Here is a 26,748-nt window from a genome sequence, read left to right on the forward strand (position 1 = left end):
TCTTTTCTTTATTTTTTTTTTTTACTATGCTATTTGAATTGGTGTGAANTTTTTTTTTTTTTTTTTTTTATTAAAAAATAAATTAGTTTCTTTTACTTCTTAGAAATTTATATTTGTAATTTGAATATTGTTGAATATCCAAACTCTTATTTTAGTATTTGAATTGGTGTGAAAGTTATATATTCTTTTTTATCCCTTTTATTTTATTTTATTTTATTTTACCCTTCTTCATTTTAGGCTGAGTTGATTCCTCGATCTCAATTAGACTTTTAATGTGAGATTCCACATCGGTTGAAGAGTGGAACGAAACATTTTTATAAGGGTGTGAAAATCTCTCATAGTAGACGCGTTTTAAAATTGTGATGCTGATGACGATACGTAACTGGCTGTTAGCAGTAAGGTTGGACTATTACAAATGGTATTAAAACCAGATATGGGGTAGTGTGTCAGCGTTAGCGAGAACGTTGGCTCCCAAGGGGTGGATTGTGGAATCTCACATCAGTTGGGAGAGAACAAAACATTTCTTGTAAGGGTGTGAGAACCTCTCTCTATTAGACACGTTTTAAAACTGTAGCAGTGAATTTGGACTCTTACAAATGATATTAGAGTCAGACATCGAGCAGTATGTCAATGATGACGTTGGACCTCTACGAGGGTGGATTGTGAGATTCCACATCGGTTGTAGAGGAAAACCTCTATAATAGATATGTTTTATAACTGTAGCTGACAATTCATACGTAACTAGTAAAAATGGATAATATCAGCTAGTGGTGAGCTTGAACAGTTACATTTAAAATATCTATTTTAGCTCTACAATTATTAAAAAGAATCTCCTTCTTTATCTTCACTAAATGATAAAAATAGCATTCTTATCTAAAAAAAAAAAGGATAACATTTACAATCCCGTTTTAAAAAAGTTACTCATTTTTATTTCATTAAAAAATTATCTAAATAATTTAAAAGATGTTTTATTTAAAGAAAGCCAGAAACTTAAAAGCTAATACACGCCAGCATCCTACGTGTATCCACGTGGGTTATTTACTAGCCATCCGATCTATGCAACAATCATCCAACGGCAGACGGTAAAGCGGTGCTCGCGCGAGAACGAAAAAGGCTCGTGGTCCACGTGCGTTGCCACGAGGTCTCTCAATCTCCACACAAAATCCGCCACGTCATCCAAATGCGGTTTTTTGTTGACAACAAGACCTCTTTCCTTCCAAAAATTACGACTCGTTGCTTCTTTTTACTTCCAATTTTCAATCAATCAATTCTTCCGAAGCCACGTTCCCTACATCCATGGAGGTCTCTGGTGCCGTTTCACGGCGACTTCCCGGCCTCATCCGCCGAGAGATTGCTCAATCTTCCATGGAGGTCTCCGGTCATGATGCCCGGCGGGCGCCCTGTAGCCTGTCCATTTCCGGTGGCTCTGTTCGTACTGAAACTCGTGATTTCGGCCTCTACGTTCGTCGGAATATAAATTCTCCTAGGTTTAGCGATGACGGTCATGTGCGGTATTATGTTGGAACGAGGTGCCATGGTGGCAGATTGAAGAAGGAGAAGGAGGCGGTGAAGAAGAAATTGAAATTGCTGAAAGGATTGTCTGGTGATTCATCTGCGGCTTTTGCATTCGGCTTCGTGTTTCGTTTTGATGATAGCTCGGTCGGCGAGTTTCAGGCGGATCGCTTCTCTGTAAGTTGAACGATTCGGAATTTCTCTCTTTCTCTATCGTTACTAAAATCCTATGATTCGAATCCTGTTTGCTCGCGCCACTTGATAGTTGATCTGTAATGGCTGAATAATTATTCATCGAATCCTGATGCTTTCATTTCTAGTATTAAACGGTATTCATCATATCATGTTGAATTGGAGTTGATTTAAAGATTTACTTGCATTCATTCGCCATGGGACTCTTCTGTTTTTGCTTTGATCATCCAAAGAATCGCTCTAGAACTNTGTTTTTTTTTTTTTTTTTTTTGGCTGCATAGATTGGTTGATAACATCTTTGTTGATCAGATTGAGGAAACGAGAGAGGTGTTGGAAAGACAGCTTCAACAGCTAAAAGCAGAGGAGAAGGAACAGAAGAGAAAAAGGAAGCTAGAAAAGGCCAAGCTGAAAGCAGCTCGATTACAAACCGCTCACGATTCATCATCTTCATCCTCCGAATCCAGTGCCATTGAAGGCAATATGACCAACACAAGGTACCGAACAAGGAAGGCAAATTCACCCTCACTTTCGCAGCCATTCTCAGATCAATGGCAGGCAAATGCCATTCAAGGATCAGCATTAGCTCCTCCATTGCAGACCCATCAGCTCAATTCAAACACCGGAAACTTCGGTGTTGCTCGGTCGGCATCTGTAGGGAGGGTTGAAGTGTGTATGGGAAACAAGTGCAAGAAAGCAGGGGCAGCGGCATTGATGGAGGAATTCGAGAGGGTGATGGGGGCAGATAGTGTTGTTTGTGGGTGTAAATGCATGGGAAGATGCAGAGATGGACCAAATGTGAGAGTTTCTAGTTCTTTGGACATGGAAACTCGCTCTCCAAATCCACTGTGCATTGGAGTTGGAGTGGAGGATGTTGGTAGAATTGTGGCTGAGCATCTAGGAGGACAAGGGGAGCATAAACAACCTAGGTTTGCACCTTCAATTTGATGCCTTCTTGGGAGAAGTTAATTTAGTGTAGTTCGTAAAAAGTTTACCATCGTCCTTATGGGTTAGGGAAATTTTGGAGCCAATCCAGCTGCTAGGACTGTGAAGTTCAGGTAGATGGAGGATCATTTTAGCCTCTTTTAGTTTCTGACAAATTTGTTGTAACGTCCGTTCATCGACCGCTTGAATCACAAGAGTTACTACTAATATAGATAATTTGCTTTGTAAAACCATCAAACAGAACATTTTCTTATATGATAAATAAAACGTAACGTGTGAATTATGTTATTTACAATGAGTATAAAACAGACTTTGAGAACCTTTTTCGAGCCTGTTTTATGAACATGTGCTTTGTTAAAAACTTATACTAGTTATTTTAAGTGGTAAAAAGTACATGGTTTTATACTGTAAAATCATGTACTTTTTACAACTCAAACTCAAAATAACCGATATAGATATTTTACTTATCATATATATGAAAATGTTATGTTTGATGGTTGGTTTTTCAAACCAAATTATCTGTGTCACTAGTAACTCCTGTGATTAGTGATTGCTGTTGATGAACGGGTGTTACATGTAAATATAGGTACCAAAAATTAAAATTCTAAGTATTCATAATTAAGAGGTGAATTTTAGCTTTAATACAAAGGAGTTAACTATAAGATCAAGAAAAAGATATTCCTTTTTTTAGGTGCAGGAAAATGATTGTATGATTTAATGCCTGGGAAGTTTCAACTTGGATTGAGTATCAGCACTTACATTGTTGCAGCGCTTAATGAAAGAGTCTAATGTCTTTTGCTTTGAATTTGGACTGCTGCTTGAAGTTGGCTGCTGCTTCACTGCCACTTCCAATGTGTTCTCTTCCCCATCCAGCATCTACAATTCACCAGTTCAAACATAAAACTACAAATCCAAGCTAACAAATACAAATAAGTTTAGAATCCGAGCTACAAAAAGAATGCTATTTTGGTCTCGAAACTTTCAAATATGTCATTTTAGTCCTTGGAACTTGGCATAATAGAAACCTACCAAAGATTCCAAGGCATAATAGAAACCTACCAAAGATTCCAAGGCATAATAGAAACCTACCAAAGATAATCTTTGCTTGTCTACAGTACCTCTATAGACAAACGTTTGAAGTCACGTGTAGTTGGGTTAAGTGTAAGGCTTGCAAGAAGATTAAAGTTCTCGTCAAAGGGTCCAACTTAACGGTGATGTGAGATCTCACATTGGTTGGGGAGGAGAACGAAATATTCCTTATAAGGGTTTGGAAACCTCTCTCTAGCAGATGCGTGTTAAAAACCTTGAGGTGAAGTCTAAAAGGAAAAATCTAAAGAGGACAATATCTACTTGCGGTGGGCTTGGACGGTTTAAATAAAGTTTAAGTACTAAACAAGAGTATCCAAAACTTGTTTGGAAGAGATTCTGGATTGGAGGCACCAACTTTGAAACAGGATTAAGTCTGGTCTAGTTTTATAATTTATGCAAAGTTCAAGGACTCATATCTGAAACTTAAAAGTTTATCGACCAAAATATAATACGGCGAAAGCTAACGACTAAAATAGAATTTAAATCTCAGTTGGAAATTTTCTGGATTGAGAGTTACCTGTCCTAAATTTTCTAACTTGCTCTGAACAACATCCCTGCAAGAAGCAAATAAATGGATTACTTTACTCACAGATATCGTTTAGCCAACGCTCAACGGGAACTTACCATATGATATCATCGACTGTGTCGTTCGCCAGTAGATAATGTATGTTAACAGAAGACACCTACAAGAACAAGATCACCCAATGAAGATTCCTATTATCATTGTACTTGAAACTTATAGAACATATAGCATGTTCATACTTGTCCAATTCTATGAGCGCGATCTTCAGCTTGAATCAGATCACCCGGGGTCCAAGAAAGCTCGGCAAAGATAACCGTGCTGGCAGCGGTTAACGTTAACCCAACACCTGCAGCTCTGATAGATAACTGCAGAAGTTTTAAATTTTGGTCACCATTTTAGCTTCCATTGAGAAACTTTTGAAAAGTTTGGGCAAAAGAAAATGGTACCACTGCTGCCCTGATAGAATCTTTCTGCTGAAAGTCTGCAACCAGAGCTTGCCGTGTTGCTGACGGAGTACCGCCGTCAATTCGAATGCAGTTCACTTTCTTTTTCTGGAAATCAGCAGTTTAAATAAGAAAAAGACTGATCTCAAGCCAGAAACTGGTGTATAGCAACAATGGCTTACTTGAAAGAACTGGTGTATAGCAACAATCATGGGCTGATGATGAGCAAAGACCAGAAACTTGCAACCTCCCTGTGAGAATTATTAAGTGTACTTTAACATAATATATCCACTTGAATGTACACTGACAGACGTCCACATAACAAAAGTCGAGATATTAAGCAAGCTGGTAGTACACATGGATGTTTGGAAAAATACCTCAACCACAGTCTCTAAATAATTAAGAACTGCTGGAATCTTGGCTTCAGCAGAATCAGTGTATATCTGGTTTCAATATAAAGTTGGACACTTTAAAATAAGAAAGGAGGAAGATATTGGGCAAATTTTCGAGGTTATTTAATAAGAAAAACATCTCTATAAGACCTCGATGCACTGAATTTATAGCTAAAAATCAAATTCAGGGATGCTAGTTATCACATGAACACTTAATATGCAATAAAATGAGCAGCATTGACAGTTACCTTATTAATAAGATTCTTTTGTTGAAACTTCAGTGATTCTACCTCCTCTTCTGATCTGCAGGCCTTAATTTTTCCTTTAATAACCTCCAACTGTAGACAAACACATTATATTAGTAGAAAGGCATTGTTTTTAAACTTCCTAAATGAAGGCTATTAGAAATAAGTAACAGCCCAAAGTTGGGGCTGAGCATAAAGGAAAAATGATAATTCAGAAATGTGTGATTTCCGCTTCACAAAAGGCTATTTGGCCGAAAATGAAAAGTAGTAGTTTTTCAAGACAGGATTGAATATGTTGATCGAGTTCGGGGTAGTAATTGCATCAGTTGAATCTTAATCCGATACTTGAGTGTATTTTCTGTGTCGGAATCTTCATATTGTTTGCTGATTACTGTGCACTCGATCCTACCGTTTGATTATCCATGCTTTTTACTACTTATAATGATGTTCGAAAGATCTACTCAAGTTAAAGGCTATGTGAAAATAAATCAAACAAAAAAAAAGAAAAAAAACTTCTAGAAAATCATCCAAATAGGCTTTCTGTACTCAGAAACAAAAGCTTAGGCTAAATTATAAAAAAAAATATCCTTGTTTACAACCTTTAACCTTTCATAAACATATAAAACTACCTTAAGAGTACAAATTCTTTAGAATGTTGGACAAAAAAATGACAGGAAAAATATAGCCGTAACTAGAATGCTTGTCTGGATTAAGTCGGAAAGAACGGCATACAAACATGTAGATTTTTCATCTAACATTCAAACGATTTCTCTACTCTAAGAGTAGTTTTGAAATGTTCATAACAGTTTGAGGATAATATTGCAACTTGAAAGAATATGGATACTTTTTAAACAAAAGGCAAATTTCAAGGGTAGTTTTTATAAGTTAACCTAAAAAACTCAGAGAAGTAGAACCTAAATTTTGGCATTTCCTGATTCTAGATAGGCTACTTTTTCAATTTTAGCTTGTAGATCAGAGTATTCTTTATCCTCTTATTTCTCTAGAATTTTTTTTTTTATATTAATGAATAAAATTTAAGTTTCCTATAGAATGAAAGGGTTGCCATACAAATGCCCAAGGATAAGCTAAATATTCTGGATGTTCTTAAATTACCTCACAAAATAAAGCTTTAATTCCCCTTATGTCCTTCTCAGCCAAATCAAGGAACACCTGCAAACATGAAGCAAATTGTCAGAGGACCAGTAAGAAAAGAAAAAAGGGAAAAAATCTTTAAAACAAAATGAATTGGAACATGTACCTGTTGCCTACGCTTCAGAGGGAGCTCAGAAAGAACTTCCTTTTTAAGCCTACGGATCATCAAGGTTGCTTTCATCAGATTGTGTAATTCTTCATGGTTACTTGCACCTTGATATAATCCAAAAGTTCCCTGAAAATGATGATGTTTCTAAGTGATTCAAACAAGACCACAGCTATAAGTAACAAGCTTTTGATTATAGAAGCCATTGTTCCTTACACCCTTGCAATATCTGTTGCCATACTCATGAACACTTTTATACACATTTGGATATAATGCTTCCAACTGCAAAGTTCAAAGAAAATTCAACTGACATAAAAACCAAATACTTAGACATGTACATGGTATTAAGCCAGAAAGAACAAGTAAACTCAACCTGCTTGAGGAGTTCAATAGGTCGAGACAATGCTGGAGTTCCACTAAGCAAAATAGCATACTGAGCTTTCTGAAAATAAGATTTTAACATGTGTAAGGGTTATAAAGGAAAAGGAATACCTGTGCGTAAAGTCCATGTGCATTACAGCGCACATTCTAGTGGCACATGCAATTTCCAAAATGCATGCATTTTAGGCAAAGACACATTCAATTTCCATAATGCATCTGTCACGGCTCAAGCCCACCGCTAGTAAATATTGTCTTCTTTGGGCTTTCCCTTTCGGGCTTCCCCTCAAGGTTTCTAAAACGTGTCTGCTAGAGAGAGGTTTCCACACCCTTATAAAGAATGTTTTGTTTTCCTCCCCAACTGATGTAGGATCTCTCACCATCCACTTTGCCAAAAAATGTATCCATTTAAAACTGATAGGATGCGTCTAATTAGAAACATATTTTCAGTCAACTCAGTCAAATACACTTGCATCATGCACGATAGACACATTCATTCTACTCAACAGAACTACCCTGGGTTACGAAATAGGTTGAAAACAATCCATTTATACTCTTGTTAAACCCCAAAAAAAGACTTGCCAAAAAAATCCCTGCAGGAGTGGACTTCATTAAGAAGACAAGATAACCTGTATAATGGGCAAACAAGCGACCGTCCTCTTTGCTTGAGCATTTTTCATGTAGTGTGACTCATCTGCAATAACAACCTGACAAATAACTAGGCCAGTGTATGAGCATTAACATTCAGGGTAGAGAATAAAGAAACCCGTAGAAATATTACTGAGTTCGTAATACTACAACTAACAAACCAAGGATCTTGTCTGAAATACATGACAACATTCTAACGGATCTCAAAAAGGTAAAACATAGAAAATAAAAGGACAGAAGTCCACAAGAANAAAAAAAAAAAAAAAAAAAAAAAAAAAAAAAAAAAAAAAAGAAAAAAGAAAAGAAAGATGAGCGATGATTTTCTTGCTGCATGAAATGAAATAACTAGACAAAATCTAGGCGTTACATAAAAATGTACAGAGGCACCTTAAACTCCGAGGCCATTAGAATATTCTGTAACTTCTGGACCGCATCATAGGAGATGATGTTGAAAAGGCCATCAAGATGAATGGTGCTTTTTGTGCTTGAGGAGAGGATAGTAAATCCACTCTTATTTGACCCGCAATTTTGGGACAAAACAACCTGATTCAGAACTTAATAAAGTATAAACATCTAAAGCTGCAACTCAAACATCCTTTTTAAACCCTATCAAGACACCAGAAATCGTGTACAAGATATAAAATCTCAATCCAATAATCGATTAAATAATAAATAAATAAATAAAAGCAATTACAGAGACAAGGATGTGGTTAATACATGAATATCTGATGAAGGAATTTTGAGCCATTGCTGAATCATCTGGAAGAAAGCAAAAGAGAAGTAACAAGTTAGCAAAAATTCTCTCTTTAAAAAGGAGGTGAAGTTGACAAAATATTTACAGCAGCCCAGTGCAAGCGTAAGGAAGATGGTGCGAGTATAAGAACGGGCCATGATTCGCGAATACATGCAGCCACAGCAATAGCCTGCAGAGAGTGAGAAAACTAAGGATTTTGAGATGACGCAACATTTAAGAGATAAAAATCAAAGTTGAGAAGATGTATTATTTAGCAGAATCCACATGGACCCCATGGACTATTTGATTATCTTTGACGTAGAAAAACATAAATCAAGAAGAAGAACGCCTGTACCCATGGAAATTGCATCATGGGCTCATATGATGCCTTATCACACAGTAAACAGTACCCTTAGAACTCAAGCAAATGGTGTATTCATCAGAATTTAGGAGACCCGTAATCTAGTCAACTACTTTCGGCATTGCAATATCTAAACTGAAATTCCCAAAATGAGAATTTACATCTCCGAAATACGAAGCAGGTGTGTTTTATTTATTATCTAAAAAATTGTTGTTCAAATACAACATAACGATTACAAAGCTCAGTTAAAGAGTCATTTGCCTGCAAAGTCTTCCCTAGCCCCATTTCATCTGCCAAAAGAGCACGACCTCCATGCTGTAAGATAAACCTGAAAATAGCAATTGACAAAGATAAAAAAGAAACTCATACATATCAAATTTAGAACTTTTAACTTATTATGATAAAACACAGTGGCAACTGACAGAACTCTCCAATACTTCATACCCAACACCTTCCCGCTGAAAGGGTAAAAGCTTTGATTCGATATCCGCAGGTAACCTGTTATATTTGTCTTGTGCAAAATCATAGAAAACATCAAAACATTTAGTATATACATATATTAATATGCAAACAACCCCTGAATAGGAAAATAATTTACAGAAAGAAGGGGTAACTAGGAGTCAAACCAATGCCTGAGTTAGGACATTTAATATAAATGTTACTAACATCGAGTTTCTAACCACATTCAATATCTACCTCGTAGATCAGGAAGCAGAGAAGCTGCTATGATAGCACGATGCACCAAGCTATCTAACTTCTCTACCTGTGAAAAAACTAAACTACATTATTAGGATATCTTATGCCACAACAGACTGTCCTCATAAATATTATTTTATATCAATCGATTGTAGAGGTAATGAGGCAAAGGTTACAACCTCAACTTTAGAACCAACTACGTCGCGTAAAACATTTTCTGCCGCTGACATACTAGATATTGGAAACATCCATAATCTGCAGGTACGAAAGTTTTAAGAGATACAAATGGTAACAGACAAATACAACCATGATGAGAGCGAGAAGTGAGTGGAGGAAACCTTTCTTTTGCGTTCCAAGTGGCTTTAGGGATTTTTCGAAAAGCTTCTACCAGTACCTATAAAAAATGCATGATAATATAGACGTAAAGGAGGATTTGATCAGCAGTAGCTAGAACAAAATCTTTGCAGGCAGCTAGAAAATGCACCTGATCGTATGAAAATTTTGCAGCAATGTTCCCGCTGCTGTGAAGAAAAAATTTGACAGAAAGCTTAGGTAGTTCCTTTGCACCTTCATCTCCTTACACAAACAGCCAAAAGATATGCAGATAATAAATAACTTTTAGCCGCTCATTATTATGTTGGAGCAATATGAGGGAAAATTTTGATACATGAGATTGAAATTGTATTTTCTTTTCATAAGAAACAAGCTTTCGTTTCATATAAGTAAAAAAAACAACTCAGGGCTATCGAAAAGAGCTCCCATAGATTAGACGGTGCCAATCTTGCAAGTTCCAAGCAAGGATAATGGATAATTAGAAAAGGATATGCATTCAAAGACCAAACAAATGTATCAAATTGGGTCGATAGACTAAGTACAAACAATTCAAATTCAGCTGGGATATGATCATTTCCTAAACAATTCCATTATTGAACTCTAATCGTTAGAAGAATCCGCATTCAAAAAGTTATAAGCTTTGTTCAAATTGTAAAGAGATAGAATTACGAAGCTGAAAAAGTAAAAGCTTACCAATGTGCTCTTTTGACGTAGCGGATGAAGGTAATACTCCGGCCAAGGGAGGAAGGGTTTCCACCTGAATATTAACAAATGATCAAAGATTTGGAAGCATGGTAAAAACATATAACACCAAAGAACACCATGGACGCGGACATAGCGCTACAATCTCAGAAACAGGGTCCTAAAGGTACAATAAAACACTACAAAAACCATAATCAAAGCATGAACCAACGACAAACCCCGCGCGAATGAGAACCCCGTGCAGGATTGAGTTGGGGAGATTGAAATGCAGGGTTTTGAGGTTTTAGGTTGCAGATTTTGGCCTCATTTGATTGAACGAACTGATGAGAGTATTGATTATAAGCAGAGCAAGGAATAGAGACGTTTACTGAAGAAGAAGAAGCAGAAGCAGCAGCGGAATGAAGTTGAGCGATCTTCTGAACAGCATCTCTCTCGAGGGAATCGAGTTCTTCAAGTGTCAAGTTCCAGTCATCATCTTCATCTCCAAATTCCATTTTTCTTGGAGAAAGGCGCCAAACCCTTTCTCCAATTGCTGCTAGAGTCTCCGATGAAATGGAATCTCTCCACGCGCCAATTTTGAAGTGCACTTCGGGGCGGGACGGTGTCCGAATGATCTTCCCCGTTCGTTATTTTATGGGATTTTTTCAATTCCTTATATTTCCATATATTCAAAATTTATATATATTTTTTAATTTTTTCAATTATTTGTGAATTATTATTATTATTATTTTTAAAATTTTAAATCATAAACTTATTTTCGAACAATTAAATATAAAATATTATTTTAAGCAGTATACCGATATGATTTATTGAGACATGGTTTAAATCTAGCACAAAATATATACCGAACACGATACCAACTTAAATAGAGTAAAAATTTTGATCATACGTCCACAAAATATTGTATAGTTTTGACAATCGAACTTGAAAATCTCGAACAAATTCGTCCATAAAATAAAATGTTATTAATGAGGAATATTTAAGAAAAAAATTAAATATAAAATTTCACAAAATAATAAGTGGAATAATAAATAAATTATTTTTTATTATTTAAATTAGCACCGTGTCGTTGATATTTTTAGTTTTCTTAGAACCCTAAACCCCGAGTGGTCACCTTGCTTGCTGCCGCTCTCCCTCCATTACACTGCGTACAGAGAGAGAGAGAATGAAATTCCAGTGTCTCCGAGATCGGAATCTACTCTGAAACTGAGCTAAAGCTTCCCATTTTCTCTCTTGCATCTCCCCATCCAAGCAATCGTTGCGAGTGTTCTTCACCATGTCGGCTTTATCCAGAGGTCTCATTTCTCGTTTTCGTCTTCTGTCGATCAATTCCGCCGCTTCTCCGATAATTACTTCTTCTTCTTCTTCTTCTTCATGGACGCATCCGTCTTGTTATTTCTTCTTCCGTACTTTCAGTACCGAGGGTTCGATTCAGGCCGGTGATGGCTCTTCGCTTTCTTCTCCGATTATTGAAGCTAAACCTGGTGTTATGAGCCCTAACTCGAAGCGTACGGGAGTCATTGCTGTCAAGTGTGGAATGTCGGCGCTGTGGGATAAATGGGGAGCTAGGGTACCCATCACTGTGCTCTGGGTTGATGATAATATTGTATCTCAGGTCAAGACTATTGAGAAAGAAGGCATCACAGCTCTCCAGGTACTGTTTAAATATCTTCTTCTCGTTTTCATTTCTGTCAGCGGAGTAGTTTTTGTTTATTATTCTTGTGAGCACTGCTTAGATGAAATTAGGAAGGGGACATTGTTGGCTCTGGTAGTCTTGGTTTCTGAATGGCATGGGATTTTGGCTTAATGATGCCGAGGAGTACATCTTTGGAATACTATTTGCTATGTTACTCTCTCTGTGAGAGGGATTTGAAGCTGTTACTCTGTTACTCCTACCCTTTCAATTCCATGGATTCTGGAACTATACTGAATTGAGCTGCACACTGTTGTTTTGGATCAGCATTTCACCTATGAAAGATATTCAGTTATCAGAATAGAAGTTGAAGAGGGTATTTATGTACGTTCTGTCTTTCATATGGAAATCAGAGGCCAATGGGCCATTCCCTTTACTCGTACCGATCAGAATCTGACCTCACGAGAAATTGAGCAAAAGGCTGCCGAATTGGCCTATTTCTTGCGTGTACCCATTGAAGTTTTTTGAAAATGAAGTTCAGAAGTAGGAAGAGGTATATAACTGAAATGAAAGAATAATCCTTTTAATAGACAATAGTAATAGTATAACTTAACGGGAGTTTCTTCAGAATGCTCATTTGAGACAAAGCAGACGTATACGGATCAGACAGAAAACTGTCTTGGTCCGAAATTTTGTGGCTTCCATTGTTACACTTAACTAGACGTGATTATATGACCTTTTTGTTCTTAATAACTGGGTTATCGAGGTTCAAATTCTCGTATCAAACTCATTGCCTACCTCCCTAATATTTGGGAAGCAACAAGAGTTTTGATTATTACTTACACTTACCATTGTTGATTTCACCATTTCTAAGGGGAAAAAAAGTTGTCTTGACCGTTAGACCATATGTATGAGATCTCTTTTTTCAGTTCTTACAAATTTTATGGTATAGGACTTGCATTTATTGACCAAGTGTGCTATGCTATGGTGCTAGTTAGATTGGCTGTGGACAGAAGAAGGCGAAGCATTTGACAAAACCCGAGGTAGGTCATTTTAGGGCTCAAGGTGTTCCATTGAAGAGGAAACTGAGGGAGTTTCCAGTGACAGAAGACGCCCTTCTTCCAGTTGGTACGACAATTGGTGTTCGTCATTTTGTCCCTGGACAGTTTGTTGATGTGACAGGAATAACAAGAGGGAAAGGTTTCCAGGTGAGTCCATTGCAGCATTCCTTCATTAAGTTTTTAGCTCACAGCCTCTACTCCTATTAGGTTTCTTTCATTCCCTTGTATTTGTTAATATGGTTAAGTTAATTACATATTCAAAACACATGAATGTTATTGTGGGAACATAAATGGTTAAGTTAATTGCATATTCAGGCAAATATTTTCAATAAACACCGTAACCCAACTCTAATATTTTACCATGATTTACCTAACTCGAACTTGTTTTGTTTGGCTTGAATGCTTAATTATCTAACATTCTGCATGATCTGCGGGGTGAAATTTGAACATCAAAGTCACAGTGCTGTACATGTGTATGTTATCACAAGATAATACGGACAATTTCTCGATGAGATCACGTGCATCCTCAAGATGACAAGAATTAAAACAATCACACAATTCATATATATAAGTATAAACACGAAAAATATTAAGGGCTCTATACAAACCCTAGGAGAAACTTGTGTAGCTGATAACTTATGTTGATCTTTGATCTTTGCTTTGTTTCTGTTTTTCATGTTTTTGCTAATCTGGTTGTATGTTTGTGTTCTAGACATAAAAAAGCTGTTTTCTTTCCATGTGTAAATGGTATAATATCTTTTCCATAAAATGATGTCTCTTATGGCTAATCTTTTTTCTTATTGTTCACAGGGAGTGATGAAAAAGCATGGATTTAAAGGAATGCCAGCATCCCACGGAGCATCATTATCCCACAGAAGCCTCGGTTCTACAGGTCAGAGGGATGCTCCTGGAAAGGTGTGTTTATCTTTTCATGGTGACACTCATTTTTAAGATTGAGTGGTTATTTCAGTTCTCAAATGCATTTTAAGGCTACCCAAAACTCACATCTGGTTGAAACTCGAGCATTGAAGATATCCGCGTAGTAGTAGGGTAATATATCGCGCTAGCCTACTTCGACATAGGACTTTGATTCTGTCTCCTTCGTTTCCTGTCAATGTGCAAGGTTCTTTCTCAATGAATGGAGATTTTAGAGAATAGAAACAAGAATTTGATGGGACTAAACAAAAAGGAATAACTTGCACGGTAAAAGGACGTTTTCTGGATTTATCTATGCTTGTGCAATGAATCAATATCGAGTAATTACTATATTGTAATAGAACAAGCTTGAATTGTTTTTTTAATACCAACTTTATCTGCAGTAGAATTACTATGTTGTAATAGAACACGCTTTGGTTTAGTCTGATTTATTTCTTGAATCGTTTTTATGGTCTGTTATGTTGTGAGTTCTACTCCGTTTTCTCTGTATGCCATGTCGTATACGACTGAGAAACGTGTTCTTATTTTCCAGGTTTTTAAAGGTAAGAAGATGGCTGGTCGTATGGGTGGGAAGCAGAGAACTGTGAAAAATGTGTGGGTCTACAAAATTGATCCTGCAAGAAACTTGATGTGGGTTAGAGGACAAGTAAGTTTCTTTCAATATACACATAAATATGACACTCTTGCGACATTGTGATCTGAGATTATTTGCTGCACAAAACTTCACCTTCCAGGTCCCGGGCGCCGAAGGAAACTTTGTATTTATAAAAGACGCCTTCTACAAGAAACCCAACAAGTCGATCCTTCCATTCCCTACCTACTTTGCGAACGACGACGAGGACACAGAGACGTTGGAACCTCTCGTTGCTGATCTTGGAGAAGTAGATCCATTCATGGTTGGAGAATGATAGGGAGTTGGGCTTTTCAGTGCAAGTTCTTCGATTTCGCTCTGTTTTTTTCGATCTTTTCAGCTACTGATGACCCTTTTTCGAGTAGAAACGCAGCTGGAGGTTCTGTATGAGGCAATCCAATCTCCTTATACGATGGGAATTTACCATTTACTTTTCTTTCAACTCAAAACTTGTACCGGAAAATGCCATTTTGAAATAAAGGATAGAGAAAAAGCTATGATTATTGAGGTTTTTTGTTGATGTTTATGTGAACTTGGAGAAAGAGATTGTTTATGGCTGCCGTCGCCTCTCTTCATTTGAACTCATTTTCATCTTCTACTCTGAAATTTCAACTATAGATTCTTAAAATTTTGTTGAAATTCCTCAACCCCACCTTAAATTCTGTTTCAACTTCTGATAACCACCGCACGATCAATCATTTTTCTCGGCTGCTTCGAGTTTGTTGACGACTCTTATGAGGAAGACTCTGTTGTCTAAGTCAACGAACCTTTCCTTGTCATCGTTTGCTTCATTGTCCTCCCTTTCATATGGAGCGTCTCGGCAACATTGATCATGATGAAACTCTCCATTGCCGTCCTTGGCAATGGTGGTTTTGTCATGTGGGTCGAGAGAGCCTTTAGTTCCTTCTAAGTCTCCCTCATGGCCACCTAAACAAAAAAAATTAAAACCCTAAATTTTCACACGTAGAATTGATAAACTTTCGTGGAATTCATCATTGCATAAAATGAAGATAATAATAGTTATAGTACGTCAAGACACTTCTTCAACGGTCTCACCACCAGCTCTGAAGAATTCACTAGAGGCGAGCACAAGTAAACCCTAAAGTATATATATATTATATATATATATATATATATATAAAATCTAAAATAATTTAAAATTTAAAAAAAAATAAATCTATATTCTCCTCTAAAAAAGAGATATAAAAAGAAATAAAAGATAAGTTTAAAAATTGGAATTTTAGAAGAAAATCCGTCTAAACTTATAAAAGACGTTATTCTGAGTTCAAAATTCAAACCAAGAGGGCCAAATCGCCTTTCTTCTTCTTCTTCTTCTTCTTCTTCTTCTTCTTCTTCTTCTTCTTCAGGTCAATCTCGATTCCTCCATTTCTTTCTGAGGAGGTTTCTCTCTCTTCAACAAAGTTCTCTTTTTCTCTCTCTTCTTCAAGGTTCAGAACCCAAAGCCTCCTGTCGTTCTGATTCTCTCTCCGGCTCCGATTCTAGGGTTTCTGTTCCGGCGAATGCTGTTCATCCTCATCCGATGCAATCCAATTCCATTTCTCACTGCCAAGAATGCGGCATCACTCAATCCGAGTGTTGGATCCTCCACAATGTCCGTGTCAAAGCGTCCTTCCGTCGTCTCTGTACTAATTGCGTCCTCAGGAACAATATCTCCCGTTTCTGTCCCGTGTGCTTCGATGTTTATGACGATTCGACTGCGCCGCCGTCTCATCAGCGAGTTATGTGTTTCAGATGTCCTTCGATCTCTCATCTCTCTTGCATTTCTTTTCGTTTTTCTTCTACCTTCCTTTGCCCTCTCTGCTCTGATCCTTCTTTTACCTTCTTCGACTGTTTCGGCTCCGGCGGCCTTGGCGTTTGCCAATCGGAGTACGCCGTCGCTACTTTGGCCGGGAGAGACATTAGCGGTAAATCGGCTAAGGCGGTTGTCGCAGCGGCTCGTGTCGCCGCTCAATCCATGCGGAGAGCGGCAGCTGACGCTAGGGCTGTAGCGGAGATGAAGATCAAGAATGCTGCGTTTGCCAAGAAGCAGGCTACTCTCGCATTGGAGCGGCTTGCTTATCTTGAGCTAGAGGAGAAAGATGGAAATGAACATGCTAATAGTAACGGAGATGCTGTGGCCGGTGAGATGACGGTGGAAGAACAGAAGCTGCAGGACTGGATATCTTCGATTCTCGAGCCTAAGACGCGGAATCAAACTCAGTAGCAGCAGGCCAATGGATAAGGAAACCAACTGTAGAGAGTAATTCAGTAGAATGCAGAGTCGCTATACAGTAAAACCATCCATGGAAGCATCTGAATCAATGTAGTGATGGTTTTTCCAGATTCATGGATGGCAGGAAAGATCAGTCGAGGTAAGTATGAAAGAATTTCCATGTACATTTCAACATTGTTTGCTGAAATGATATTGAGAATGAGGCGCATTTTTCTGCTTCTCTATTGAATCCAATTCTTTATTTTACCCATTTTTGTGTCTGTTAAAGAATTCAAAAGGTTGAAGATTAGGGTGAAGTAATGTTTTCCTCTGGAAAATTAAAAAATCTATTCAAAACAAGTTCAAATTTTTTAGAGGAGAAATAGATGAACACGAAGAACAATAAAATTTGGAACCCCATTTCACGATTAATCAAAAGGTTAGATCATGATTCGAGAGAAGATAAAGAGACAAACTAAAGAATCAAAGATCGTCGAAAGGACGAGACGATTGTTTGATTATACTCCTTCCCCAATCAAATCATTTTCTTTGTTCCCCCAACTTCCGCATCCCTGCGCTTAAATCGAAAAGGTTACAAAAGTGGTTGTTTTGATACAATTTTAGCGTCTGAAAACTTCTTAAACTGATAGATACACGACTAAAACTAAAACTGGCCACTTATGTATTATACCATCGTTCGTATACTCACTACAAGAGTCGACATAATGATAGTTAACAACAAATTAAAACGTAAGAATACGAAAAGAAAAATTTAGAAAGTTGGTGCATAATCAAAGACTATCTTTGGTCTTTATTGTGAAATGAATGCTGAAAATAAAGATAAACCTTTCATGGATCAAAGACGGCAAAGATTACTTAGTGCCCCTAAAGAAGAAAGGTTTGGTTCATCCAACAAATACAAATTTGCATGACTTGGTTGGTTAAAAGAATTGTCCCAAGATATTACATTCAAATCAAGATCAAGAGCGCCCCCATAACAGCAACTTTCCCATACTCCCAACCCAATAACATCTCTATTCCATGTAACAACACACTTCACTTCCCACAAATTCAAATGGATTCATCATATAATTCTCATCTTTTTATATGAGAACGAACTTCCATCAATGTTTCCTCTCTTCTTTTTCCTTCCTTCCTACCAATTCATGTTCATATTTATATACCACTCTACTTGTTGTGGTTACCAACCTGCATACGACCGCTATGTGACAACCTTGATGCAAGTAACGGTGCTTCTTCATCGACATTCATGTCGGACGAACCACTAACGCCGTTGCCATTGTTGCTATTTGGTGTGAATATATCTGACGATCTCTTCTCTAACTTCCAGTCCTGTACTATCCATCAAAGTTTCAGTTAGGAAAATATTGGAAGGTTGGTCAAGAGACAATAACCAGCTGATAGAAATTACACAACAGACAGACAAAAAAGCACGTAAGTTAATGGTCGGCCCCTAAAATCATCGTCCATCGACAAGGACTTTGAGATTTCCGAGTCTTCAGTGAGTTTTCAAAACAACAAGTTTGCAGATTGTTTGCAGTTCAACAGTCTTGTCTTACAGACTATATCCATGAATCTACTGGGCAAAATCATCGAATGAAAGGGGAACTATGGATATGATATCATGAAAACTTGCAAAAGCTCGAAAAATTTAGCATAAGTTATAGCTCGATCAACTTTCAAGTTCGAAATATAGGATGTCATTAAGGTAACATTTGCATCCAGCTCCTCTAATAAAAAAAATGTATTCCCCCAAGAAACATAAATTTCTATTAATTGAACTAAAAAAAATACAATGATGAAGGATTCCCATAGACATGTACTGTAAACAAAAATACGTTCGCACGCAGAACAAAAACAATACATTCCATATAACACTCTTAAGAATTCCATTCTTTTCCAACAATATTTGGGAATTTCAATCATATACATCTCATTTCCATGTAAATCATGAAGTGAAACAAGCAGCAGGTAAGAGTTTAGTTCATAATTTCCCTTGACCTTAATAAATACTTCACATCTCACATTAAGGAAAAACTAAAGCTCCAAAAGGAATTATATTATCGATGCAGATGACTTGATGGCAAGAATATAATAATAATCATTACAAATGTATGATAATTCTTCTGGCCTCTGTAACTCTAATATTCCTAGCTTATAAAAACAAGAACAGATGCAACGATATGGAAATATGGAACGTTCCCATCAGTCACTAGAACCAAAGCTGATACTTAATATGGTTTGAAAGTTCTCGTGTATATATATTTTAAATGATTAAAATTGCCATGAGATAAAAATAATTGAGAGAAACCTTTACCATTCTCTCTGGAATGCTTTCAGAAGACAATTGAGATGCACGAACATCCTTGACCTTTATGTAATTATACATGAGGACGCCACACAATGCTGCATTGAGAGAAGGATTGGTAAATTGAAGATCATAATTAGTAACACATAATAGGAAAAATCCTCCACTTGACAAGGATTACCAATTGCATAGCCAATGATATTCAACCCTGTTATCGTAGATTCAGGAAATATAACAGTTGAGAGTGCTATTAGTATCCAGTCTTTGAGAACACCAGCAACTCGAATAGTAACAGCTCCGGTTCTTCCAATTACTAAAAAAATAGAGAAGTTCAATGCCAAGGCACACAGTGCATTCGAAAAGAAGATCCAGAAGTTGAACTGAATTTGAGTAACTTGCATATTTGGTTTCTCCAACAAGTACCAAGGAACAAACAGGAAAACAAAGCTGCATGTATCAAACATAAAAAGTGAGCGGCTAATTCCATCGACCACTATTAAATTAGAATCTGTCTTTTGTTAAATTTACGTCATTTTCCAATAAGTGACTGTCACTCTAGATCAATCCGAAATCTTAAGAATCCATTGACAATTACACAGACATTTCCAGTCAAGAAGCACCAAAGTACACTGTACCTGCATGGAGCAATGTAATATAAGCTGGTGATAGGATTTAGAGTCAAGCCCTTCTTTTGCAGAAGGACCTGCGTCAAGACCAGCCGGAGAGCTTCTGCAAAGATACCCGTGACCTGGTAAACTGTACCTACTACATTAAAATGAATCTCTCCATATGAGGAAACGACAACCCCAACACTGACCAGCAACATGTTGAAGAAAACGTCACACCTTAACTTGTCGGTGCCACACACAACAGCCATTAAAAACGTGGCTACTGGCACTGAAATATCAAATTTAAATCTAATTATTTTACATTTTTTAGGAGACTCATTCGAAAATTAAGAAAAAGGATGAAGTTTAGCCTCCATACTTAAAGCCTTAAGCATCTGAATGAAGGCCACAGATATGTGTAAGTAGGCAGTGTTACCAAACCTGAAATATCAATAGTTAGTAATGCTAAAACTATTGTGAACATGACGCACCGTGCACTGGTCCCATATCTGATAAACACCATTTACAAAACCAAAATACGAGACCCGTGCCTACTAAACAAAACTCTTTAAGTACTATTACAAGAGGTCTAATTTTACAACTTTACTTACCAAAGACTTGATGCAAAAAACGCGCTAATTGGAATGACACATGTTGCATATCTGTCCAACAAAAAAGATATATATTATACACTAAAAAACAGATAGATATTATACCCAAGGAAGAAAAAAAAAACCTGCAAACAGAAATTATACCACAACTTTTCTTGATGCACTTACATTTCAAAAGTCATTTTGACTGGAGATACAACCTGCAGATATGAAATCAACATTAATGACTCTAGCTACCAAAATTTGAAAAGAAAAGATTAACCCAGCAAGAGAAAATGGATGAATTGGGATAATCCAAGACGTGCAAGATTTTTATATTGAAGCATTGCTGCCTGCTAGTAACAATTAGTAGTTGGCACAGACTGAGGATGATGTAGAACTTTTTAATACTNGTAAAAAAAAAAAAAAAAAAAAAAGGCTACCTCTAAGGAAGATAAAAGAGACAGTTACAAAAACCCAATTCAACAGTCATCTTCATACCAAGGGAACAAATTGACAAAGAACAACCAGTAAATTGAAGAAAGTCCCTTAAAGTCATATATTGAAGTTCAGGTAAAATCATACCTTGAACACGCGAACGAGAAAGAATGCAACAGCACCAGAAAAGCCCATATGAATCATTGTAAGGGTAATAGGCAAAGGAAAATTGAAGTATTTTGGGGAGAGCACCCACTGCAATATTAGAATGGCAAATCAAAACAAGCATCAGCAGAAAGCCAACAACTAAGCAGTAAGAATGGTAATACCTTAAATTAAGATTGTGAAACAGTTAAATTATGAGAATTAAGTGTGCCAGTAACGAAAAAGGTAATGAAAACTGGAAAAAATTTCAAATCTGAATTAAAGAAAACAGATGTCGAAATACCTTGTTGTACAAAATAACTCCAGATGATAGCAAAATGTAGATGAAAAGATACAGGTAAGTGAGCACAAGTGGTCTGTTGATCATTTTGGCGAATAAGAACCTTCGCTGGCTGATCTAACAGATGAGTTCCGGCAGTTAAACTATCTTTATCACCACTGTCTATGATCTGAAACTGAAGATAGAGGCATCTTCTATCTAAAATCTGCAGTCGAATTCATCTTCTAGGCTATACAATAGGGTTTATCGGTTCCACCGACGGGTGCAATGCCTACTGTACTGTATATACATATGCAGGATAGCGCCTGAGAAGACGAAGCCCGGATTCATACAATAGGATTTAACTATTCCAACAAGCAAATCCCAGATACATTACATTCAAACCATCCAAAAAGGCACTGAGAGTTGAGAAGTAACACGATTTGCCAAAATCATAAAAAATCAACAATCAACCACGCCAATAAGAAAGAATCGCGTACAAGAACCAAATTCGGACAATGTCTAGTTTATGATGAAAAACTGATCCAAGTGGGAAATATAAATAAAACCCAAATTCGAATAGATCTGAAAAATGCAGCACAAACAAGAGACAGAAATTCAATTGCAACAGAAGACAAGACGCAGGACGCCAAGAAAACGCATCACAGAGCAGAACGCGATGAAATACGAGAGGGAGAAGAAGAGGAACTTACCGAAACCGTGGGATCGAGGCGTAGGCAGGAATAGGAAGGAGAAAAACGCTAAACAGTTGCAGTAAATAAACCCTACTCGGCGGTGAGAAGGAAAACGATGCAGAGAGGGGAATTGTGGGGTTCCAAGTGGGAAATGGAGAACTGGGTTAGTAGAGAAAAATGGAGGAAGAGGAGGGAGAGGGACAGAGAGTTAATGGCGTCTGGATTTCGAAGAACTGATGGATCCGTACGCTGTAAAAAGTGGCTTCTGGATTTCGAAGATGCAGAAGTGAACACAATACACACGCTGTTATGCTCCCTTTTGACGGAGCGGTACCCTTTAAATACTATCCACATCTCCATACAATTTTAGAATAAATATGGCTCAAATCCAATGAATCAAATGAACAAAATTTTGAAGGTTTTCATAATCCATAAAATTTCTAAATTTTCTCAACAAAATAAAGAATGTAATAGAAAAAAAAAAAGTTGCATAGGTCATAAACGGTCTGGCAAAACTTAAACAAGATCCAGTTTAAGCAACTTTGATCTTAGCCTAGGCCAACCAAGATCACACGGTCAACCAAGATCACACGGTCAAGCCTGAGCCAATTATTATTATTATTTTTTTATTATTATTATTTTTTTTTTGTGTAAGAATTGGGAAAGGGTTTTAGAGATTTTTTTTAAAATATATTTTTAAATTATTCAATAAATAATTTTCAATTTTCAATATATTTATTTATTAAAAAATTAAAACATTTCAATAATATTTTATAAACGAAAATATAATATAATATTTTAACCAACAAAATTTCTAAAAAGTCAAAATATATATATATTACGTATAATTTATGTACTTTTAAAATTTGTTAAAAAGAAGGTTAAATCGGAATATAAGAAGAAAAAAACGTAATATAGAATTTAAAAACTTCACTATATTTGCAAATTCCAAAAATACGAGTTAGATTTGTAAATACCCTAATCTTGTTCCTACCTACCACCTATTACCTATTACTCTTTCAAATATTTTATGGCATATTGGATCAATAAATTTATTTTTATACTACTTCCATATAAAAAATAGAAAATAGCTATCGATTTATATTATCTTATAACGAAACATCGGCTCTACAAAGAAAGGGCTTAGTCAACATTGAAGAAGACAAAGTAAAAGAAACCCCATCGAGTACCTTGATCGTAAACGTTTCGTATGTTCGGTTGTCCACCTCCAAAGTCATGATTCAAGCTTGAAGTTCAAGCTTGAAAGATTGAAAACTTAATAACTTAAAACTCTAATTGTCTTCCTCGACCGACTCTGAACGAATGAAGCCTGCTCGAGATTAACACGAGAGGTTGTAACCATAAGCATAATGTAAGGAGGAACATCAAGCGTTCAGTTATAAGAATCAGCTAGCTTAATCAGAGTAATAACTGTCTCTTAGGTTCTTGCAAAGAAGACTAAGCATGGGTACCATTATCTAGATGGCCCTTCCCTTCAGATTTTGGTCTAATGAACCCTAAACTGGCCAGCTTTTGCACTAACATCTTTTCAGCCGCTACCTAAAATGATCCAAACAAAAATAAACGATAAGAATCGACTTAAATTAAAAAACAAAGCGCGAGACAACGTACTAAAGATAAACAAGTTTGTTTTCTAAAATCAAAATGATTATCAAACAAGCTCTAATATTCCCTGCATAGTTCTTCTTTTATAGATCAATCATCACATTTGTGTAGTAGAAAAACCAAGAGGGGGAGGGTCATCAAACCTCGATCATAGGGCTGTTTTTCGGGATATTGCTAGCCAAGATGATATTTAAACCCGTCTTTAACACTAAGGAAAGAGGAAACAAAGGGATTAGTAAGGCTAAGAGAAGACGTGACAAAATTACATTGACATAAGCATAGCTCAACTGGTTAACATACAATCTTGATCCACTCGTTTAGCTCAACTGGTTAACATACAATCTTGATCCATTGAAGTAGTCTCTCACCCTGTTGAACTAAAAAAAAAAGTCAAAATTAAATTTACATAGTACCTAATCGACGAGCCATGCTAGCTCCTGTATTATCATCAGATGAACCTCCGAGTATGGAAGTGACACTCACTGTATTGTTCTGCAAAAATTTAGTGGAAAAATATTAACGATTATGAACTGATAATATTAAACAATATGGAAGAGAGGAAACGATGAGGAAGGTGGAACAGAAAATACATTAAGTAACAAAAAGTTTTAGGATGAGTTTGATATAATTTGTATTACCATAGAAAGTACTTTTAAGCTAATTAAATCCACAATAGTTAATAGTTAAGAACGCTCGCCCAAAAGGGGTGGATTGTGAGATCCCACATTGGTTGGGGAGGAGAACGAAGCATTTTTTACAAGAGTGTGAAAACCTATCCCTAACATACGCGTTTTAAGAATTTTAAGTAAAAGTTTGAAAGGGAAAGCTCAGAGAGGACAATATCGGCTAGTAGTAGAGTCTGTGATGTGATTTTAAAAGTTCCAACAGCTCTTTATACAGATTCGGTCAAATCAACGAGCAACTTACAGGTCGTGTGGGGGCAGCTGCGTATAAATTTCCAAATTTTGCAGAACTGCAACCAATCCATACATATATCTACACTAATAAGAAAACATAAAAGAACTTGGGTTAAGATATTTAACACAATAATGCTAACAATTGAAATGGAAAAATTCATAGGAAGGCTTAGAAAAGCCATGAAGAACCTGTTTAGAGAGAGAGATTATCTGAAAATGGACGGGGACATCGTTTATGGCTTCACTGAAGCAAGAAACACGAACACCACCACCGTCAAGGTCGCCATTGTTATTGCTACTTGGTAGCTCAGCAACTGGGTGTTCTTCTTTTGAGGTTTGAGCTTGAAATAACATTTTTATGAACCTAACACAAAGATGTGAAAATATTGGAACACTGATCTTCTAGGAGGAAACAAAAACTTTGAGGTTAGTTTAGGGCATGGGTCTCATACTATGTTAGGAATCACGACTCTCTACAATGGTATGATATTGTCCACAATGGTATGATATTATCCACTTTGAGTATAAACTCTCATGGCTTTGCTTTGAACTTCCCTAAAAGGCCTCACGCCAATGGAGATAGTATTCCTCACTTATAAACCCATGATCTTCCATTAAATTAACCAATGTGGGACTCACTCCCAATAACCTCAATAGGCACTGCTCGAGGTAGGACTAGACCATCTCCATAGTAGACGCGTTTTAAAGCTTTGAGGGAAAGCTCGGAATAAAGTGAATAATATCTGCTAGCGGTGGGCTTGAACTGTTACGTGAATATCTTTTGACAAGAACGTTCATGAGAGTGGGATAGAGACTCAAGAAAGCTGTCTAAACTCTTTCCCTTTTCCTTGAATTCCATGCAGAACAAAAGCAAGGCCATGATGAAGTTCAACCATAAAATTTCCTTTTCTTCTTACCCAAAAATTCACTTCCAAAACGTAGCATATGATCAACGCCAAGCTACGAGTACATAATATTCAGTGAACTCCAGCTTAGAGATACAGTATGTTCATGTGAAGCTAAGAGAGTCATATATCCATCAAGTCGAGGAAAATTCAAATCAATACCTTAAAGAACGATTACATAGATAACATCGGAAAAACCTTGTGAAATCACTCAATCTTAAAAGAAAACATTGATATAATCCAATCCTCGAAGAAAGAACAGTCGGCGAAGCAATTAGAGCAGAGTAAATCGCGCACTACAGCAAGCGACAAAACTAGAACAAACATGACCTAGAAACAAATAGTAGCAAATTATAGCAGAAAATGCAGGAGAAAAAATTGAGAACAAACCTCGAGGAAGATTGGAATCAAAAGAGAATCCGTGAGAGAGGAAGTGAAAGGGAAAGTTATTAGAGCCGAGAGAGAGAGAGAGAGAGAGAGAGAGAGAGAGGGAGACTTCCCAATGATACAAATTACGATCAAGGAAGTGGCATTTCTGTAATATTACTCCGAATACAGTGGCATTTTTGTAAATTTTCATGAAAGCTTTGAATTTTTTTCATTGGTGAAAGAAACCCGTCTCCCGCGTCTCCCCATTTTCTGATTCTCTCTTTGTTTCTCTATCTCGCCCATTCCCGCGGCTCGGCCGGAACACAAAATCGGATCTCTGTCGAGCTTCGCTTCTCGATTTGGCATTCGATCAGTCCATTCTAGTTGGTATGTAAATTGTTTCAAACAATCTTGCACTGTAGGCTGTTTATATCTGCTTTTTGTTCTACTGAATCTCATAGGCAGTAATTGGCGTAGCACATTAGGAATTTATTCACATTTTTTGTGATCTTGATTACCATAACCAGAGAAATGAGTTCTTGTAAAGTAAAAGAAATTTTGTTGAATCAGGTGTTTTTAGGCAGTAATTGGCGTAGCACATTAGGAATTTATTCACATTTTTTGTGATCTTGATTACCATAACCAGAGAAATGAGTTCTTGTAAAGTAAAAGAAATTTTGTTGAATCAGGTGTTTTTAGGCAGTAATTGGCGTAGCACATTAGGAATTTATTCACATTTTTTGTGATCTTGATTGCCATAACCAGAGAAATGAGTTCTTGTAAAGTAAAAGAAATTTTGTTGAATCAGGTGTTTTCAAATTGCTTGATTGTTCATTCTTCAGTAGTATATAGGCCTCTGCTACTAGAATCCTTCGCATGGTAAAAGTTCATTGCCTCCCCATTTGGTCCACCCAGTGATGCAAATTT

General features: G+C 36.8%; 6 protein-coding genes across 14 annotated transcripts; 3 read left to right on the top strand and 3 right to left on the bottom strand.

Annotated features, from left to right (window-relative positions):
- The first annotated feature begins 1,213 nt into the window (after nucleotides 1-1,213).
- Nucleotides 1,214-2,934, top strand: LOC111800477 (diacylglycerol O-acyltransferase 3, cytosolic-like). Its single transcript, XM_023684190.1, has 2 exons — nucleotides 1,214-1,689; nucleotides 2,014-2,934. The coding sequence occupies exons 1-2, from the start codon at nucleotides 1,297-1,299 to the stop codon at nucleotides 2,647-2,649; spliced, it is 1,029 nt and encodes a 342-aa protein (XP_023539958.1). The 5' UTR covers nucleotides 1,214-1,296; the 3' UTR covers nucleotides 2,650-2,934.
- A 295-nt stretch (nucleotides 2,935-3,229) lies between these two features.
- LOC111800476 (SWI/SNF-related matrix-associated actin-dependent regulator of chromatin subfamily A-like protein 1) lies at nucleotides 3,230-11,084 on the bottom strand. 6 transcript variants are annotated; one of them, XM_023684189.1, is made up of 24 exons: nucleotides 10,816-11,084; nucleotides 10,439-10,502; nucleotides 9,897-9,979; nucleotides 9,751-9,806; nucleotides 9,592-9,667; nucleotides 9,413-9,479; nucleotides 9,161-9,227; nucleotides 8,978-9,044; nucleotides 8,462-8,545; nucleotides 8,340-8,381; nucleotides 8,010-8,165; nucleotides 7,604-7,681; nucleotides 6,970-7,038; nucleotides 6,813-6,878; nucleotides 6,597-6,725; nucleotides 6,452-6,508; nucleotides 5,342-5,431; nucleotides 5,079-5,144; nucleotides 4,884-4,952; nucleotides 4,705-4,809; nucleotides 4,498-4,623; nucleotides 4,360-4,418; nucleotides 4,253-4,289; nucleotides 3,230-3,522 (listed from the first exon to the last, which is right to left on the bottom strand). In XM_023684189.1, exons 1-24 carry the CDS (start codon nucleotides 10,939-10,941, stop codon nucleotides 3,361-3,363), a joined length of 2,001 nt encoding a protein of 666 aa, XP_023539957.1. In that variant the 5' UTR covers nucleotides 10,942-11,084; the 3' UTR covers nucleotides 3,230-3,360. The 6 variants fall into 6 exon arrangements, with proteins under 6 accessions (XP_023539957.1, XP_023539956.1, XP_023539955.1 ...); XM_023684188.1 differs by having other exon boundaries at nucleotides 9,897-9,985; XM_023684187.1 differs by having other exon boundaries at nucleotides 9,897-9,988.
- A 445-nt stretch (nucleotides 11,085-11,529) lies between these two features.
- Nucleotides 11,530-15,289, top strand: LOC111800975 (50S ribosomal protein L3-2, chloroplastic). The gene is made up of 5 exons (XM_023684916.1): nucleotides 11,530-12,101; nucleotides 13,079-13,288; nucleotides 13,952-14,056; nucleotides 14,610-14,723; nucleotides 14,812-15,289. Exons 1-5 carry the CDS (start codon nucleotides 11,724-11,726, stop codon nucleotides 14,983-14,985), a joined length of 981 nt encoding a protein of 326 aa, XP_023540684.1. The 5' UTR covers nucleotides 11,530-11,723; the 3' UTR covers nucleotides 14,986-15,289.
- A 730-nt stretch (nucleotides 15,290-16,019) lies between these two features.
- Nucleotides 16,020-17,191, top strand: LOC111800711. Its single transcript, XM_023684523.1, has one exon. It carries the CDS (start codon nucleotides 16,249-16,251, stop codon nucleotides 16,930-16,932), a length of 684 nt encoding a protein of 227 aa, XP_023540291.1. The 5' UTR covers nucleotides 16,020-16,248; the 3' UTR covers nucleotides 16,933-17,191.
- Nucleotides 17,192-17,704: 513 nt separating this feature from the next.
- On the bottom strand, nucleotides 17,705-22,313 carry LOC111800220 (probable sugar phosphate/phosphate translocator At1g48230). Of its 3 annotated transcripts, none has more exons than XM_023683814.1 (10): nucleotides 22,023-22,313; nucleotides 21,334-21,635; nucleotides 21,033-21,140; nucleotides 20,637-20,668; nucleotides 20,469-20,519; nucleotides 20,237-20,298; nucleotides 19,885-20,146; nucleotides 19,431-19,696; nucleotides 19,253-19,347; nucleotides 17,705-18,273 (listed from the first exon to the last, which is right to left on the bottom strand). In XM_023683814.1, the coding sequence occupies exons 2-10, from the start codon at nucleotides 21,415-21,417 to the stop codon at nucleotides 18,109-18,111; spliced, it is 1,125 nt and encodes a 374-aa protein (XP_023539582.1). In that variant the 5' UTR covers nucleotides 21,418-21,635; nucleotides 22,023-22,313; the 3' UTR covers nucleotides 17,705-18,108. The 3 variants fall into 3 exon arrangements, with proteins under 3 accessions (XP_023539582.1, XP_023539583.1, XP_023539584.1); XM_023683815.1 differs by having other exon boundaries at nucleotides 21,334-21,674; XM_023683816.1 differs by having other exon boundaries at nucleotides 19,259-19,347; nucleotides 22,023-22,309.
- Nucleotides 22,314-23,078: 765 nt separating this feature from the next.
- On the bottom strand, nucleotides 23,079-25,941 carry LOC111800222 (proteasome assembly chaperone 4-like). 2 transcript variants are annotated; one of them, XM_023683817.1, is made up of 7 exons: nucleotides 25,843-25,941; nucleotides 24,737-24,911; nucleotides 24,558-24,626; nucleotides 24,044-24,122; nucleotides 23,774-23,838; nucleotides 23,477-23,564; nucleotides 23,079-23,334 (listed from the first exon to the last, which is right to left on the bottom strand). In XM_023683817.1, exons 2-7 carry the CDS (start codon nucleotides 24,899-24,901, stop codon nucleotides 23,297-23,299), a joined length of 504 nt encoding a protein of 167 aa, XP_023539585.1. In that variant the 5' UTR covers nucleotides 24,902-24,911; nucleotides 25,843-25,941; the 3' UTR covers nucleotides 23,079-23,296. The 2 variants fall into 2 exon arrangements, with proteins under 2 accessions (XP_023539585.1, XP_023539586.1); XM_023683818.1 differs by lacking the exon at nucleotides 25,843-25,941 and adding an exon at nucleotides 25,615-25,830.
- Between the last annotated feature and the right edge of the window lie 807 nt (nucleotides 25,942-26,748).

This window comes from Cucurbita pepo, chromosome LG08 (genome assembly GCF_002806865.2).
Source record: "Cucurbita pepo subsp. pepo cultivar mu-cu-16 chromosome LG08, ASM280686v2, whole genome shotgun sequence".
Taxonomy (NCBI): domain Eukaryota; kingdom Viridiplantae; phylum Streptophyta; class Magnoliopsida; order Cucurbitales; family Cucurbitaceae; genus Cucurbita; species Cucurbita pepo.

Bases quoted from the DNA above. Each gene is read 5' to 3' on its own strand.
- LOC111800477 (XM_023684190.1), top strand. From the start codon at position 1,297: ATGGAGGTCTCTGGTGCCGTTTCACGGCGACTTCCCGGCCTCATCCGC. The intron at 1,690-2,013 runs GTAAGTTGAACG...TTTGTTGATCAG, and splicing joins TTCAGGCGGATCGCTTCTCT to ATTGAGGAAACGAGAGAGGT.
- LOC111800476 (XM_023684183.1), bottom strand. From the start codon at position 10,941: ATGGAATTTGGAGATGAAGATGATGACTGGAACTTGACACTTGAAGAA. The intron at 9,480-9,591 runs GTTGTAACCTTT...GTTTTTTCACAG, and splicing joins TAGTTGGTTCTAAAGTTGAG to GTAGAGAAGTTAGATAGCTT. The intron at 7,039-7,603 runs GTTATCTTGTCT...TCTTATTTTCAG, and splicing joins CTTGTTTGCCCATTATACAG to AAAGCTCAGTATGCTATTTT.
- LOC111800975 (XM_023684916.1), top strand. From the start codon at position 11,724: ATGTCGGCTTTATCCAGAGGTCTCATTTCTCGTTTTCGTCTTCTGTCG. The intron at 14,057-14,609 runs GTGTGTTTATCT...CTTATTTTCCAG, and splicing joins AGAGGGATGCTCCTGGAAAG to GTTTTTAAAGGTAAGAAGAT. The intron at 14,724-14,811 runs GTAAGTTTCTTT...TTCACCTTCCAG, and splicing joins TGATGTGGGTTAGAGGACAA to GTCCCGGGCGCCGAAGGAAA.
- LOC111800711 (XM_023684523.1), top strand. From the start codon at position 16,249: ATGCAATCCAATTCCATTTCTCACTGCCAAGAATGCGGCATCACTCAA.
- LOC111800220 (XM_023683814.1), bottom strand. From the start codon at position 21,417: ATGATCAACAGACCACTTGTGCTCACTTACCTGTATCTTTTCATCTAC. The intron at 20,669-21,032 runs GTATGATTTTAC...TCATATCTGCAG, and splicing joins TTCTCGTTCGCGTGTTCAAG to GTTGTATCTCCAGTCAAAAT. The intron at 20,520-20,636 runs GTAAGTGCATCA...TTTGTTGGACAG, and splicing joins GTCAAAATGACTTTTGAAAT to ATATGCAACATGTGTCATTC.
- LOC111800222 (XM_023683817.1), bottom strand. From the start codon at position 24,901: ATGTTATTTCAAGCTCAAACCTCAAAAGAAGAACACCCAGTTGCTGAG. The intron at 24,627-24,736 runs GTTCTTCATGGC...TTATTAGTGTAG, and splicing joins TAATCTCTCTCTCTAAACAG to ATATATGTATGGATTGGTTG. The intron at 23,839-24,043 runs GTACTATGTAAA...CTCTTTCCTTAG, and splicing joins TAGCATGGCTCGTCGATTAG to TGTTAAAGACGGGTTTAAAT.